We start from the raw sequence: 18280 nt of genomic DNA, 5'->3' as shown, positions 1-18280 counted from the left end.
GAAGGGTGGCACGGGGTGGCAGCTGCCTCCCTAAAATTGTGTTTTGCCATCCACGTTGGGAATTGGGCCTTCCAAATTGGGACGAAAAGGGGAGAAAAAAATAAAAATGTTCCCGAAGTCTGTACCACTCTTTTTCCACCTGTGAATATTTTTTGGGTGACTACAAAATGTTTTACAACAACTGGTGTACAAGTAGACTTTTGTCAGGTAACCTAAAAAATGTGCTTCATGTGGTAACATCTAATTTAACTGCTTTTATTCAAATCAAACATTTTATTTAATCAGACTAAATTTACCTGACAAATTAGGCTACCCCAACAAAAGTATTATTTTTTTATGGGTCAAGTAGAAGCAGATGCTTGAGGTAGACAACAGGCAACTTTAGGAAGAGTACGCTAACAAGAAACATTTCTATAAGTTAAATGTCAATCTCCATATTTAATTCATTTTTTATGTGGAAAATCAGGATCACCTTCATTTATCATAAATATTGTTAACATTGTTGCATCAGCAGTCCAATAAACAGGAACTCATCTGGGTTCACCGTTGGCACTAAAAATCACCTTTACCCAAATATAACATTACATTTATTCATTTAGTGATGCTTTTATTTCAAAGCAACTTACAAATGAGTAGGCAATAATGAGAAGTGCTGCAATACAAAAATTTTAAAGTTGTTCAGAGAAGTATATGAGCTAGAGTAGAGAGGAAAGTGAAAGACAGTCGTGAAAGAATGAATTAAGAGTTTAGTGCATAATCAGGTTAGAATCAAGTTGCAAGGGCATCAATTGTTCTGATGTCTGAGTCTATATGCATATATGCTCTTAATATATGAAGATCTGTGAGGTCTGTAATCATCTGATCAGCACATGCAACACTGTAGAATGCAGTGCTAGTAGAAATGTACATGCTGTAGTACACGCACAGGCAGAAAAGTGAGGACACAGATCACACACAGACAGGTTTGATTGATGCAGCCCTCCCGGACATTGTAAGATGCTTGTATCAATGAAGCAAGCTGAAATAACATCCCACACTGTATCTGATATAGATCAAACCATCCCTGTTTCTCTCTTTGTCTCCCATTGTAGCTGAGTGAACTGGACGGGGTGGAGAAACCACAGCCGCACTGGTTTCACACACTGCAGGTGCGACAGCTCCGAGTTCAGAGAGCCCGCAGTAACAGCGACCCGCTGGGAGGAAAGAGCTTCCAACAGGAGTTTCAGTGGGTGAGGGAATACACACTCGCAAGCAAACACAAAACAGAAAACAAAATGCGCACAGATTGTCATGACAATGGCAACGTTTATGACAGTTTATCTGAGGCAACACCCAAATTCTGTTACTTTGTCCGCTATACAAATAATGAGTACAACTGGATTCCTGTGAAGCACTCTGATTTATTTTTTGTTCAACAGCTGTATTTTGAAGTTTATTTATATTTTTTAAAATATAAATCTCGTGGTGGGCTGAAGGAAAACTTTAACACACCCTGTATGTCACTGAGTAGCATGTTACTCTCTAGAACTGCATTACCCTTCTCATGTGTGCATTTTCACACAACAACTCCTACAATGCTTGCACCCTATAAATATATCTCTGCTTATCTCAACATGGAGAAGGGAATTTATTAGTGCGGAACATTGTCAATGTGCATGACATGGACGGGTTAAGCTGTTGTGCACCGTCTCCACTATGCAAGCTAGGTCCAATTTAGGGTGGCAAGTGGGGTGGCAAAACTCAATTTTAGGGAGGCAGCTGCCACCCCGTGCCACCCTTCTGGCCACGCCCCTGGAACCGTATTGTAAAGTGTTACTACTTTACTGATAGCTCTATGAGAAAAGTAATCACATTACAAAATACCTTACTTTTAAGTTACTTTCTTAAACAATTTTCACAGAGTTTCAAAGTTCATTGTCGTTGTCCTTTCAGCTGTCACAGACACACAAACTGACTTGCATATGAACAGTATAGTTTGATATATTTTCTACATAAATAATACTATTTTTTTTAATTAAATAATACTAGATTTTCTCCCCTTTTCTCCCCAATTTGGAATGCCCAATTCCCAATGCGCTCTAAGTCCTCGTGGTGGCGTAGTGACTCAACACAATCCAGGTGGCAGAGGACAAATCTCAGTTGCCTCCACGTCTGAGACCGTCAATCCGCGCATCTTATCACGTGGCTTGTTGAATGCGTTACCGCGGAGACGTAGCGGGTGTGGAGGCCCACGCTATTCTCCACGGCATCCATGCACAACTCACCACATGCCCCACCGAGAGCGAGAACCACATTATAGCGACCACGAGGAAGTTACCCCATGTGACTCTACCCTCCCTTAGCAACCGGGCCAATTTGGTTGCTTAGGAGATCTGGCAACAACAACTCAGTGTCACTCAGAACGCCCTGGATTCGAACTCGCGACTCCAGGGGTGGTAGTCAGCGTCAATACTCGCTGAGCTACCCAGGCCCCTGACACTTTTAATTCTCAAGTAAATTTATCTTGTTTTAAGAATGTTTAGAAAATGTTGGGAAAACAAGACAAAAATACAGCTACCCAGGCCCCTAAATAATACTATTTTAGAAATGTGTAACACAAGTAATGTCATGGGCAGGGCTCAATTAGAGTAGGAGTCATTGGGATTTTCTACAAATGTATTTAAAAGTAATTAACTTCATTCAAAGTCAGTAACTGTATTCTTTGTAAACAAATTACACCTGACACAGCTTGTAACGTTACCCTTAACACTGTGCACAAAAGCAGATATAACACCAGTGTGTTTAATTTGCAGAAAACAGGCCTGCAGTTTGGAAATGCAACATCTTACCTGAACCTCGAAAAACTTGGAGAAGGCACATATGCAACAGTGTACAAAGGAATTAGCAGGTTAGTGGCCGGTCATATGCAGACACACTCAGTAAGCCAATGTTGCCAGTAGGGGGAAGTTTATTCATTCAGATAAGATGAATGTTTTACCTTAATGGCTGTGTTCAGTTAGCAAGCACATTATTCAAGCATTGTACTATGAAATCTGGTTTATTACAACACCCTGTGGCTTTGTGCAGGTGTATAATAGACAGAAAATGATTCTTTTCATTGCCTTCCTCAAGGCATCTCTGGGGTTCTTCTATAGAAGCTTGTTTTACATGGATTCATTTTATAAGGTCATCATGCACCATATGCATATGCACACCAGAAGCTAGTCATTGAACAATGACAAATGCGTTTCAATAACAACAGCTTCTATACTTTATGCAATTGTTTTCAGACAGAAAGCTTCACATTTATCCTAATTTTATTTGTTTTTGTGGTTAAAGTTACTGTTCCCTCAGTTACATCTTATTATAGAATGTAATAGTTTGCACTACTTTCTCATTCTAGAGCTCGTTTCATTGGACAATAATTTGTATACACCCCTTATTGCAAGATATGTCATCAGCTGTGTCCCAAATGATGCACTATACACTGTGCACTTACACACTTGCACTCAGCCATCTAGTGTATGAATTTTCAAAGTGTAGTATCGTCACAAATGGAACAATAATGTTTTTTTTTATTTTAGTACACATAAACTCTCTGTTTTTCAGCCGAAAATGATTAATAATACTTACATTCTATATAATTAATTGGAACCTACATCCAAATCCTGTTGAGAAAGCACATTTTCCATGCGTATGAAAGGAGTGTGTCACTGTCATAGAGATATGCATGATATTCAACGAGGATGCAGTTAATGCACAAAAAAAACGTAAGTCCATATTTATATTCTTCTTATTCATTGTATATTGTCCATTTACACTTCCAACTTCTTATGAATGTGCTGTCTTTGTTTATATCACTGGTGCTTGAGGGAATGGACTGTATTATAGGACGCAGACAGTGCAATAACCAGAGAAGAACCTCCGAATTAAATTGTGCGTGCAATTTCGTGCAAAAGAGTTCAAACCCACTTGTGGCTATGCAATCTGTCATATGTGCAAAGTCATTGGGCATGGCCATGATCTTTTGGTATTTTGTGTTGCCACTGTATCAAATAATGTACATATTCACACAGCAAGGGGTGATGGTGAAGCACTGAACTCACATTTGTAAGGTGCTACAGTATCTTCATAGAAGTTTTGCTTGTTGCCACATTGTCCATTAATTACAATTGTTTTGGGACCAGCATCGCATCCAGGTAACCCCGTGCCTCTTCTTCACGATCATTGTATTTTAAGTGTGAACATACTACCCACACTACTTACACTTCAAAATGGTGTAAAACAGCGTAGAAGTATGTGATTTGGGACACAGCTCGATATCTTTGGTTCAGTTGTGATTGTACATTCACCAGAAAATGGAGGTCAATTAAATTGTTTGTAGAATCACGTTTGTGGGTTATGCTGCGTTTTTCTTTGTCTCTTGCAGGATAAATGGCCATCTGGTGGCTTTGAAGGTGATTCACATGAAAACTGAGGAAGGAATTCCATTCACAGCCATAAGAGAAGGTAATGAAGCACAATACACTCAGGCATCACCAAAAGTGCTGTTTATACATACACATGTACGGGAGAGTGGGGTAAGATGTGTCAGTGGTAACATTGTAGCGCTCCTTAATATAGGAATCAGGGCCATTTCTGAGCATATGGGGTCCTAAGCTAAATTCTACTTAGAGACCCCTTAATACATTCTAATTGAGCCATAACACCTGCCTGAGTCTTACTCGCAGCTCTTAGTATATTTTTAAATGCAACCCTACACACCACAAAAAAGAAAAAAAACACCTTGCTTTGCAGCAGCCACTTATACTTAGAAACAGCCCTGATAGGAATCTTAATTTATGGTCATGTGACCATAATTTCAGGAAGTGCCTGGAGGAGCACATTTTGTCTTAAACCAGGCTGGTTTATAAATTTCTTTAAAGGTGCACTCAGAATTTTTGTATGCTAACAATGTTACGCTGGTCATCTTGGACTTGCGGGGTTACCAAGATAAAGCAAGTGGTATCTGGCTGGTCACGTGATTTCAACACGTCGACCCCATGAGGGAACCTTCTTCATGTAGAGTAAAACAGCTTTTATAAGGTTACTGATCCGACTGGAGTCTTCATCTCATGTGAGTAGACATGATTTATATATACACCAATGAGCCAAAACATTATGACCACCCGTCAAATGTGCTGTTGGTCCTCTGCATGCCACCAAAACAGCGCCGACCCGCCGAGGCATTTACTCTGCCAGAACCTTGAATGTGTCCTCTGGTATCTGGCACCAAGACATTAGCAGCAGATCCTTCAAGTCCTGTAAGTTGCGAGGTTGAGCCGCTGTGGATCGGACTTGTTGGTCCAGCACATCCCACAGATGCTCAATCGGATTGAGATCTGGGGAATTTGGAGGCCAGGGCAACACCTTGAACTGTTCATCATGTTCCTCAAACCATTCCCGAACAATCTGTGCAGTGTGGCAGGGCGCATTATCCTGCTGAAAGAGGCCACTGCCATCAGGGAATACCATTGCCATGAAGGGGTGTACCTGGTCTGCAACGATGTTTAGGTAGGTGGCACGTGTCAAACTGATATCCACATGAATGGCTGGACCAAATGTTTCCCAGCAGAACACTGCCCAGGTCATTACACCCCCTTCACCGGCTTGTTGTCTTTCCACAGTGCATCCTGGTGCCATCACTTCCCCAGGTGAACGGCACACTCATACATGGCCGTCCACGTGATGTAAAAGAAAACAGGACTCATCGGACCAGGCGACCTTCTTCTACTGCTCCAAGGTCCAGTACGGACACTCGTTTGCTCATTGTAGGTGCTTTCGGTGGTGGACAGGGGTCAGCATTGGCACTCTGACCGGTCTGCGGCAATGCAGCCCCATAGGCACCAGGGTGTGATGCACTGTGTGTTGTGACACATTCCTCCTGTAACCATCATTCAAATTTTCTGTGACTTGTGCCACAGTAGACCTTCTCTCGGTTCGGACTAGACGGGATAGCCTTTGTTGCCCTTGTGCATTGATGAGCCATGGTTTGTGGTTTGTCCCTTCTCGGACCACTGTTGGTAGGTACTCATCACTGCTGGCTGGGAGCACCCCACAAACCCTGCCGTTTCAGAGATGGCCATAAAAATTTGGCCCTTGTCCAAGTCACTCAGGTCTTCACTCCTGCCTATTTCTCCTACATTCAACACGTTGACTACGAGAACTGATTGTTCACTTACCATCTAATCTACCCAGACCTTGACATGTGGCATTGTTAGGAGATGATCAACGTTATTCACTTCACCTGTGAGTGGTCATAATTTTTGGCTCATCAGTGTACAGTATTTGTTTCAAAATTACTATTCATTTTTTCATGTGTAAAACATTTTTAATTAGGGAAAATTTGCTGTGTGCATTTTATATAAACCATAGTACATTAGGTTACACAAACAAAACTAATTTAAAGGGTTAGATCAGGTAGAAAAAGCTCTTAAAGGTAACAATTTGAGGTAACTTTTTATAGTGCATAGCTTACTCTACTCTCCCTAATATGTGAGCAAAGTGTACGCATTCATTTGTTCATAATGTTTGTTTGTTTGTTTTTTTGTGTTTATTTGTGATCGTTCCCAGCCTCCCTGTTAAAAGGCCTGAAACACGCAAACATCGTCCTGCTCCATGATATCATCCACACGCAAGAGTCTCTCACCTTTGTCTTTGAGTATGTGGTGAGTAAGAGACTGAGAGAGACACCTTCTAAGACTTCTGAAGAATGTTCCATGGATTTATTTAGTCTATGTGCCTGTTTATTTTGTCTGTCTGTCTATTATGTTCTCCCTCTATCTCTCAGCAAACAGATTTGGCTCAATATATGATTCAGCATCCTGGTGGACTTCACTCATACAACGTCAGGGTAAGAAACACGCATAAATACACAAAAAAGTAGACCAGGTCAGAAATAATGACCCACTCTTTCTCGTTTAACACTTCACATTCCATATCCCCCTCTGTCAGCTTTTCATGTTTCAGTTGTTGCGAGGATTGTCTTACATTCACAACAGAAGGATTCTGCATCGAGACCTCAAACCTCAGAATCTGCTCATCAGTTATTTAGGAGAACTCAAATTAGCAGATTTTGGTACGGTTCACACAAACTGCTAATATTTACACACTTTTACTATCGGTAAACAGTTTGGACACACCTACTCATTCTTTATTGTTACTTTTTCACATTTAATAATAGTGGTAAAGTCATCAAAACTATGAAATAACGTATGGACCACAGGGTTGGGAGGGTTACTTTTGAAATGTATTCCACTACAGATTACAGAATACATGCTGTAAAATGTCATTTGTAACGTATTCCGTTAGATTACTCAAGGTCAGTAACATATTCTAAATACTTTGGATTACTTCTTCAGCACTGGTAGATTTTTTCACTTGTTTTGACTATAAACACTCTGCCAGTACAGTAAGACAAAATACACATGTTAAAAATACATTCTCTGAAAAACCTAAATATCTTATGCAGTGTTGTTTCTAAAACAAGATAAGTCTAATTGATCTTGTTTTAAGATATTTTTACAGGAAATCAATACAGAAATTATTATCAAGAATTTGATTTTTGCCCTAATATCAAAGATCTTACTAGAAAAAAAGAAATTATGATCCAACGTGAATTTTCATCATAAACAAATTAGATCGTGCCTGGTAACGTGCATGTAAAATGGCTAGAAATAGCATTTTATCTTAGCGTAAAGCTGACAATTTACACAAGGTTTATTTCTATTCCTTCTGCTCCAAACTTACTTCAAACTTACTTCTCTGTCTGCTCGTATGAACGTAACACATCATGAGAAAGTGTTTCACCGCTGTTCAAATGCACTTTGGATCACATAATTTATATGTATAAATGTTTTCCATCTGAAAGGACAAAATATTAAATGAAACAAATGAAAATAAAATGCAAAGTAATCTCTTCAGTAATCAAAATACTTTTTGAATGTAACTGTATTCTAATTACCAATGATTTAAATTGTAACTGTAGTGGAATACAGTTACTTATATTTTGTATTTTATATACGTAATCCCGTTACATGTATTCCGTTACTCCCCAAACCTGCGTATTGAAGTATTAAAGGTACAATAATCATTTATCAAAAGGTTTTTATTGTAAGATCATGAGAAACATAAATTAAATCAAGTGTGTCTAAACTTTTGACTGGAAGTGTAAAATATGGTTGGTCACATGTTTTAAAATATGGTGGTCTTCTTGCTGCTCTTGATTAAGGCCTGGCCCGCTCTAAGTCCATACCATGCCAAACCTACTCTGCAGAGGTCGTGACTTTATGGTACCGACCGCCTGATGTTCTCATGGGCTCCACTGATTACTCCACTGCCCTGGACATCTGGTATGTCTTTACACATACTCCTTATAGAGATATACAGCCTTATTTTGGACCAAATAAGCTACGACAATGCCTTAAGGAATAGTTCACCCAAAAACCTTCTGTCTTCCGCTGAACACAAACAAAGATTTGTAGAAGAATATCTCAGCTCTGTAGGTCCAAACAATGCAAGTGAATGGGTGCCAAAACTTTGAATCTCCAAAAATCACATAAATTCAGCATAAAAGTAATCCATACAACTCCAGTGGTTAAATTTCAAATTTTCACATTCTTGAGTTTTTGACAATTCACATTTTTTGTGCTTACCACCACTTACTGGGCAGGGAGGAGAATTTATTGTAAAAAAAGGACTTAAATAATTATCTGTTTATCACCCACACCTATCATATCACTTCTGAAGACATAGATTTAACAACTGACGCTTTATTAATTACTTTATTGCTGCCTTTGTGCTTTTTGGAGCTTCAAAGTTCTGGCCACCATTCACTTGCATTGTATGGACCTACAGAGCTGAGACGTTTTTCTAAAAATCTTCATGTTCAGCAGAAGAAAGAAAGTTACATAAATCTGGGATGGCATGAGAGTGAGTAAATGATGAGAAAATTTTCATTTTTGGGTGAGCTATTCCTTTAATGCCTCAAGTGTGTGTGTTTATGTAGGGGAGCTGGCTGCATTTTCATTGAGATGCTACAGGGGTCAGCAGCGTTTCCTGGTATAGCCGATGTCTTTGAGCAGCTGCTTAAGATCTGGACAGTGAGTGAGTGTATGTGTGTATGTGTGTATGTGTGTGTGTGTGTGTGTGTGTGTGTGTGTGTGTGTGTGTGTGTGTGGGCGGGTTTGGGTGGTTTACAAGGACATTTGTTTAGGTTACAAACTGGTAATTACAAGGGTATTATGCTATAAATGTGGTTTATGAGGATATTTCTAGCGTCCCCATTATTCAAATCACTTAAAAAACAGACTAAATGATGTTTTATTGAAAATGTAAAAATGCAGAAGGTTTTTTGTGAGGGTTAGGTTTAGGGGTAGGGTTAGGGGATAGAATCTATAGTTCATACAGTATAAAAATCATTATGTCTATGGAGAGTCCTCATAAGGATATCCGCACCTGCATGTGTGTGTGTGTGTGTGTGTGTGTGTGTGTGTGTGTGTGTGTGTGTGTTGTACAGGTTTGGCAATACTTGTGAGTGCCAAATCTTTGAAAATGTCCTCACTAATATAGTGAAACTGATAGAAAACCCACTAGTGAGGACATTTTAGGTTGTCCTCACTAGTAAAAAGGCTCATAAATCAGCCAAATCATGTTTAGCTTTAAATAATATGCACAGGTTTCTGCAAGGATTAGGTTTAGGGGATAAAATATATCTTTAGCCTGCTATGAAATCAATGGAAGTCTATGAGATGTTCTCACTGATATAGTGAAACAAACCTGCGTGTGTGTGTGTGTGTGTGTGAGAGAGAGAGAGAGAGAGAGAGAGGCTATTTTTCTGTGAAGATTCTCTTCTGTTTTTCCTCCTGTTATTTATTTCTCCTCATCTCTCCTCCGCTCCTCCTGAGGTTCTCGGTGTTCCGACCGAGGAGAGCTGGCCGGGTGTCAGTGATTTGCCAAACTATAAACCAGGTGTGTGCAAAATCATTCTTTCATCTGTCTCTTTACTGTAATCTACAGTAAATGTGTCTGGTATTTCCTACCACAACACTGACTGTCTCATTCACTAAATGTTAAACTTGCTGTGTTGAGTGTGTGTGTGATACAGGTATACAGAGTAAAAATGTTTTGTTAGTTAACCTAAAAATGTTACATCTACAGAAAATAACATCTAAATTAACTGGCTTTGTTTAAGTCATAGAAATGATGTAATATGACTGAATCCACTTGACTTCATTGGGTTACACCAATGAAAATTATTTTAAATCGATAGTTCACCCAAAAATGAAATTTTTCTCATCATTTACTCACCCTCATGCCATCCCAGATGTGTATGACTTTCTTTCTTCTACTGAACACAAATTAAGATTTTTAGAAGAATATCTCAGCTCTGTAGGTCCATACAATGCAAGTGAATGGGTGCCAAAATTTTGAAGCTTCAAAAAATCACATAAATCAGCATAAAAGTAATCCATAAGACTCCAGTTGTTTAAGCCATATCTTCTGAAGTGATATGTTAGGTGTAGGTGAGAAACAAGCCAATATTGAAGTCCTTTTTTACTATAAATCTCCACTTTCACTTCCACATTCTTCTTCTTTTGTTTTTTGGTTATTCGTATTCTTTGTGCGTATCGCCACCTTCTGGATCGGGCTGCTCAAAGGTGGAGATTTATAGTAAAAAAGGACTGGATAGTTCACCCATTTAAATTCTGTCATCATCTACTCACACCAGGGCTGGACTGGGTCAAAAAATCATCCCTGGAAATATTCAGCCCAACTGGCCTACGCGTTCCCCCATGATCGTTTCGGGGTGTTGATATTATTATTGAATCGCAAATGCAGTAAACAGTATTAATATTGCATATTGTATGTCGCATAGCACATTTCACAAGCTTTGATTTGGGAGGCAGATGTGAATTTACTGATATTAACAACAATAAATCTAGTTAAAAGTTAATTAACACCTCGTTTGTGTAGGGATATGTTCAAACACTCTGACAGCAGGACTTCTTAACTAATGTTTATCTTTTATCAGGCTCTTAATTATTTAATTAACTTCTTCCATTAAAGTTACTTAGAACTGAATAAATTAGTTAAATTAGAACTGAACAGGAGGAAAACTCATAGCTTCGTCCCTAATTCATGGGGGTCCAGGCTTTAAAGCTCTTGTTAAATTCTTCTTTGTATTTGTCTGTATGAAAATTTACCACAGTCCTTGCACAATATTCAGAGTTTAACTGTGGTATTAGTAACATCATCATGGTAATCACAGGTAAAACCATGCTCCCATTACCAGATGTAATTATGTTTTTTAAAAAACAAACTAAGGAATTTTTAAGTAAAATCATTATCCATGTAGAAACTATAAAAAACAACTGCCATAAAAGAGACTTATATTCCCCTAATATACAATATTTTATATAATTATAATAATAGACACATTTATTTTAAATAAATGCAATATTTCTGCCCAAACACCACAGTTAGTTTCTACTGTTATTATTACTAATTGCAATGTAATAAGAATGGCGATGTGTGGATTGTGTTGCTCCTTTTCATACAATGAAAGCAGATAGTGACCAGTCTCAGTCAAGCCAAAATGGATAAAAAAAAAAAAAAAAACATTTCATGAAGACGCATCACACCAGGTTTGATGCCAATGTTGCCAAATAGCCTTGTTTCTTGCACGTCTCGTCTCATGGCCTCAGAAGACTTGAAATATAGTACAAAAATTGGATGGACTACATTTTTGATACTTTAATGTTGCTTGTTTTTTTTTTGCTTATAGCCATAACGACCACACGACTCAAAGTCAGAGCCCTGTGCACACTTAGCAACTCAGTCTTTTGTTTTTGGTCGTGTTGGTGCGCACACTACACGACTGATCACAGACTGGGTGTATCAACTACACGACCATTAATTCCTGACTGAGGCAGTGTGTACACCTGGTATAAGATTCGTTTTGGGTGATCCGATCAAAAGTAGACATGCGAGACACATCACAGTTACACCTGGTAGTCTCTTTTGACCACTTGTTCTTGGATTTCGAGGGTAGGGTCTTTGATTTAATGATGACATACTGTACATCAGTCATTACATCAGTGTACAACTGCATGATAATGAAGGGCAAAAAAGAAAAAGAAAGCACAACAAACCGACACACTGTTTCTCTTAATTATACTTGCATTTTAAGTGCAAACATGGCATTTAGAGCAGAATTATTTTATTGGATTGTATTAACTAAGCTTCAGATATGAGCATCCCAGCAAGTTACGTGAAGTTCTTGTGTATGTATATGCATTGCGCTCTTCTTGCGCTCTCTCTTTTGCTAATTGCCGGTCTCTCGCTCGTCAGGACAGTGCGCACACCTGACAACTCGTCGGCCAGATTGCAGATAGGTTTAAAAACCTTCATAGGTTTTCTCTGCATCTGCAACAAGTCAGGGAGAGTCACAGGAGTATGCTCACTACACGACTGTCAGTCATGCGATCTGAGACTTCCAGACCAGATCAGTCGCTGATTTAAAACATTAAAGGAACAAACATTAAAATCTTACTTGAGTTCTCTCATATCTCTAATATAACATATATTGCGGCATATTTTCTTACGTATCACCATTTTTAATCATCAACAAACTCTTCAACTCTGCTGCAGCTTGTAGAGAAATTAGTTTTGCTTGTAAAGTGTCGCTGTCCTTTTCTGCATATCGTGGCCCCCTTCGGCATATCGCAGTGCCGTTTTGCGGCCCTCTTCAGCCAGTCACGGCCTGTTCAGCATAACGTGGTGGCCCATTTCAGCTTATTGCCGCCCATTCGGCCCCGTTTCACAGGGCCAGACCAGCTGAAAGGTACCACCTACCATACCAGGGTAAAATTGCTTGTCAGTTAATGCCACCTGTTGTAAAGGCATGAATGTTGTGTAACGGTGGTCATTCACATCGCCTTCTATGTGCATGGGCCATTCGTCTGCAATTCGCCTCTCATATTTGCATCGCCTTTGGTGTGAAAAGGCCTTACGACACATTTACAAAAATCTGATTGTAATCATATTCCAAACCACCTATGAATTTGGTTTGGAGCAGGCTTGTAAAAATCGGATTTTAGGTGCTTTTGTCCTGATCAGACTACATAAATCTAAACAGATTTGGGTCAAATAGGCCAAAAAAGTCAGATTTTTTCTGCCTGTGTGAACATTGCCTAGATGCTTTTTACTAAAAAGAGCAGCATCGACAAACTTTTCCTTTTGTGCACCACAGCTTAACTTCTTTAAAACTTTTCTCATTTTGTGTTCCATCAAAAAAAATAAAAATAAGAAAGTCATATTGGTTTAGAACAACGTGAGAGTAAATGAATTTTCATTTTTGGGTCAGCTATTCCTTTAAGGTAACAACTGCACATGCTAATTTTCTACGATTTATCTGTTACATGTATTTGTGAATTGCCATGTGCATTTATGGGATGTTTTGATCCTGTTTTACCTCCATATTAAATGTCCAGGTAATGAAAATGTACCAGTTAAAAAGAATCACACACACACACTCACACACACACACACACACACACACACACATTTGCACTGTGTGTGTAAATGGTTTTCTGTGTGGGTGTAAACTTGTTGCCAAGGGCTTGTCGTTTTATTAACATGCAGTCATACAAACAGAAAATCGCTAGAGCAAATTCACATAGTTGTGCTGAAGCTGTGTTTCCAATATAAATCATTGTATGTTTGTGTGTGTTCTGCCAGTGGGTTTGTTGACCATGAGTTGACTTCACACCTCTGAGTCAGACACAAACACCCACCTTCACACACTCATGCAGGAAAGCTGGTGTCTTTCCACTGGAAATAAAGTGTAAACTCGTTACACAGGTGCACAAATGAGCAATGTGAGGGGGCTTTGGGAAATATGCCTCATTTAGAGTGTGTGGCAACTGATGGAAATGGAGTCTGTGGTAGGTAAACTACTGGCAGGCCTTTCCTGTGGTTGAATGTGGGTTAACCAAAGCCCAAGGCTGCTCTGTGTGTGTGGGCGGGTGGGTTTGGGTGGTTTATGAGGACATTTTTTTAGGTTACATACTGGTAATTACAAGGGTATTATGCTATAAATGTGGTTTATGAGGACATTTCTAGTGTCCCCATAATTCAAATCGCTTAAAAAATCATACTAAACAACTTTTAATGTAAAAATGCAGAAAGTTTTTTGTGAGGGTTAGGTTTAGGGGTAGGGTTAGGGTTAGGGGATAGAATCTATAGTTCATACAGTATAAAAATCATTATGTCTATGGAGAGTCCTCATGAGGATAGCTGCACCAACGTGTGTGTGTGTGTGTGTGTGTGTGTGTGCGCGCGCGCATGTGTGTGTGTGTTGGAGAGGAGCTACCTGAGCCCAGTGTGGTCTTTCAGGTAAATCCAGGTGTGTTGAAGCGAAAGCATGGTCTCAGCTTACAGCCAAGAGAGAGCGGGTGGCCTGTGCCCAGAGAAACTGACAAAAGGAGACTCTTTAAAAAATAGCAACCTTTTATTAATTAGACTATTTTCCACTGTATAGACAATTTCAATAATGTAAACAATAACAAATGAAAAGCACTTTAAATTTTGCCTGCCCCTTGTCTGCAGCTCTTAGATTTCCTTCATACTTGCATACATTCAAACTTGCCACCTCAAAGTGTGTTTGCGCCAAGTTTGATGTCAGTAATAGCAACACAAGTTCTCGAGTGTCTCTTGAATAATTCACCCAAAAATGAAAATTATCCCATCATTTACTCACCCTCATGCCAACCCAGATGTGTATAACTTTCTTTCACCTGCTGAACTCGTATGAAGATTTTTAGAAGAATATTTCAGCTCTGTAGGTCCATACAATGCAAGTGAATGGGTGCCAAAATTTTGAAGCTTCAAAAATCATATAAGTCAGCATAAAAGTAATCCATACGACTCTGGTGGTAAAATATTCAGTCTTCAGAAGCAATATGATAGGTGTGGGTGAGAAACAGATCAATATTTAAGTCCTTTTCTACAATAAATTCTCCTCCCTGCTCAGTCAATCTCACTTTAACTTTCACTCTTGTGTTTTTGTTGATTCACATTCTTCATGCATATCACCCCAATTTCTAGCAAAAAAGGACTTAAATATTGATCTATTTCTCACCCACACCTATCATATCACTTCTGAAGATATAGATTTAACCACTGGAGTTGTATGGATTACATTTATGCTGCCTTTATGTGCTTTTTGGAGCGTCCAAATTTCGTCACCCATTCACTTGCATTGTGAGGACCAACAGAGCAGAAATTTTCTTCTAAAAATCATAATTTGCAGAAGAAAGAAATTCATACACATCTGGGATGGCATGAGGGTGAGCAAATTATGAGAATTTTCATCTTTGTGTGAACTATCCCTTTAAGTTTAAAGCCTACGGCAATGGGCAAGAAGAACATAAATTCAGTTCTGTTCCAAACACAAAAGCTATTATATGGCTTCAGAAGACTTGGGATATAGAGTGCAACAGTGTCCGCCCACATTGTCAGCCATCTTGGTTCTGAAAGTATTTTTCCCGTGTAGCCATGAACCAAATCAACCAGCTCTAAGGTGAATCACAATATTGCAAAATTTGATTTGAAGCAGAGAAAAGTTTGAATATCAGACAGAAAGACAAAGGTTCAAGACTGTGTACTTAACGTCTTTCATGAGGGGATGAACTACAATCCCATGAAGTATTGCGAATGGCATAATCAAATTAAAAACGATGGAAAAATATAAAACTTTTTCAAAGAGTTGTTGATTTTAGGTATATTTTTTATTTTTATTGAACAATATTCAGGTGGATAGTTTTTGATTTTACCGTGATTCCCTGATTCCCTTTAGGATCATGTGTAGTGAAGTTCTTCACCAGAAACTCCGCTATCAAACATGATTTGTTTAAATGTTGGAATAAAAGTTGAAATAATGTGGACTGAAGGCTTCAGCAGAAGCATTCACCATCGATTAACAACCTTGGCGTTCACGATAGGTCTATCTTTAAAAATGTATAATTATTTAATAATAAATTCCCCTATTTGGAAAAAAATGTAATGCTATTTTTACTTCCATTACCAGACTGTTGTGCTCTATAACTCACGAGATACACTAGTAGATGGACTAATTTCATGGTACTTTTATGGTGCTTTTTTGTACTTTTGGGAGCTCATCCAGTGCCAGTCCCTGTTCTCTTTCTTTTTATGGAAAAGGCCAACATGAACATTCCGCCAAATATCTCATTTTGTATTCCTTGGGGGAAAAAGTCCTACTGGTTTGGAACAAAATAATGGTGAGTAAATCATTACATCTGTGGACTAATTATTTTTTTCATCTGACCTTATAGGTTCTTCAGATCAGTGCATTTATTTCTGGGTTCTTTAAAGCACCAGAATATAGATGTTATCTAAAAAACGTAAGAATGAAAACATTTTTGTGGAACTTGAAAATATTCCCCTAACGCAACAGGTTGTAAAACACTTTTTGCTATTAATTGTAACCTTTATTGGGGATTTGGAGAGTTTTATCATCATCTTGGCCACGCAAGATCAGTATTTACCTCCAACATGATGCAAGGAAGCTGTTTTAAGTTTGCACAAAATCTTCCAGTCATATAATGAACAATGGCTAAAAGTGTCGGGATCGAACAACAACTTTGTCTCAAGGCTCGTCTTAACCTGCTCTGAGTGAAGATACCTGATCAGAGCTGGATGTTTTGGTGGTCTGTTCAACTAAAAGAGGTCTCTTTGTGTTCCTCAAGAGTGGTTCCTGCCCTGCAAGCCCCAGCAATTTCGAGATGTCTGGAAAAGGTAAGACCAGTTCATGCGTGCATGCTTGTGTGTGTATGTGTGTGCTTGTTGGCTCCGAACGGGAACAGAAGGGTTTTTGTATAGCAGCTCTCGTCTCCCTTACACCAGCCCCCTTCTAATGGATGTCTGTGTGTGTGTACATTGGCTCAGGCTCGCTCAGTTACCTTATAAGACGGAGGATCTGGCCCAGCAGATGCTGATGATGAATCCAAAGGACAGGATTTCGGCCCAGGATGCATTGCTGCACCCATATTTCAACACTCTTCCACCTCCGTTAATGCATCTAAGGGACAGTAAGTGCACGAGAATTTCTCTATATGAGCGGAATGCACGCAATTCAACCTTCAAAAGTTAATCCGCTCCTGTTATGGAGAAGATCAAAGTTAAATCCCTTTAGTTCCTGTCCATACTGACAACCATTTTCAACACAGACTCAAGATGAAAAGAGATTATGCAATCTTAGAAACCTACTTTTCCACTTCTGTCTTTGTATTTCATTTCATTTTTCTTGCCGTAACTCTCTCTTTTTCTCGTTCTCTCCGCCAGCTGTGTCCATCTTTAAGGTGCCAGGCGTGAGGTTAGAGGCGGAAGTGAGGGATATCTTCAGCCCAAGCAGACCAATGAAATCGCCTCTTGCCCCTTTAGCCAAGTGCTGGTGAAAGATTCCATTTTTTAAATAAAATAGTGATGTGCTTGTGAAAAGCATAAACGCAGAGACATAATTAAAGGGATAGTTCACCCAAAAATAAAAATTCTCTCAACATTTGCTCACCCTCATGCCATCCCAGATGTGTATGTCTTTCTTTTCTTCTGCAGAACACAAATTTCAGCTCTGTAGGTCCATATAATGCAAGTGAATGGGTGCCAAAATTTTGAAGCTCCAAAATACACATAAAGGCAGCATAAAAGTGATCCATAAGAATATTTAAGTAATTTTTGTATCATAAATTCTCCTCCCTGTCCAGTAGGGGGCGATATGCACAAATAATATGAATCACCAAAAACAGAAGAAGGAGAAAGTGAAAGAAAAAGGACTTAAATATTGACCTGTTTCTCACCCACACCTATCATATCACTTCAGAAGACATGGATGTAACCACCAGAGTCATCTGGAGTACTTTCATGTTGCCCTTATGTGGATTTTGGAGCTTCAAAGTTTTGGCACCCATTCACTTGCATTGTATTGGCCTACAGAGCTGAGATATTCTTCTAAAAACCTTCATTTGTGTTCAGCAGATTAAAAAAAGTCATACACATCTGGGATGGCATGAGGGTGAGTAAATGATGAAAGAATTTTCATATTTGGGTGAACTAACCCTTTAATAACATCCCAAACCCATATGACTTTCTTTCTTCCGTGGAACACAAAAGGTGAATTCTTAAAAAGACTTCACGGGGTTTATTTGCTATTGAGTGAATAGTGACTTTGGTCTGTCAAGATTAA

At 39.0% G+C, this 18280-nt stretch overlaps 1 protein-coding gene across 1 annotated transcript in view; it reads left to right on the top strand.

The window, feature by feature from the left end:
- The window catches only part of LOC127448856 (cyclin-dependent kinase 15), a 33632-nt gene extending 16078 nt beyond the window's left edge, over positions 1-17554 (top strand). Inside the window, exons 4-15 of the mRNA XM_051711717.1 lie at positions 1092-1229; positions 2793-2887; positions 4409-4488; positions 6592-6686; positions 6809-6871; positions 6973-7096; positions 8249-8369; positions 9026-9119; positions 9924-9987; positions 16788-16836; positions 16987-17129; positions 17383-17554. Of these exons, the coding sequence (XP_051567677.1) occupies positions 1092-1229; positions 2793-2887; positions 4409-4488; positions 6592-6686; positions 6809-6871; positions 6973-7096; positions 8249-8369; positions 9026-9119; positions 9924-9987; positions 16788-16836; positions 16987-17129; positions 17383-17495 (1179 nt within the window). The 3' untranslated portion in view covers positions 17496-17554. The remainder of the gene's footprint in view (positions 1-1091; positions 1230-2792; positions 2888-4408; positions 4489-6591; positions 6687-6808; positions 6872-6972; positions 7097-8248; positions 8370-9025; positions 9120-9923; positions 9988-16787; positions 16837-16986; positions 17130-17382) is intronic.
- The last annotated feature ends 726 nt before the right edge of the window (positions 17555-18280 follow it).

Source organism: Myxocyprinus asiaticus, chromosome 12 (genome assembly GCF_019703515.2).
Source record: "Myxocyprinus asiaticus isolate MX2 ecotype Aquarium Trade chromosome 12, UBuf_Myxa_2, whole genome shotgun sequence".
Classification (NCBI taxonomy): Eukaryota; Metazoa; Chordata; class Actinopteri; order Cypriniformes; family Catostomidae; genus Myxocyprinus; species Myxocyprinus asiaticus.
This window is presented reverse-complemented; position numbering and strand designations above follow the sequence as displayed.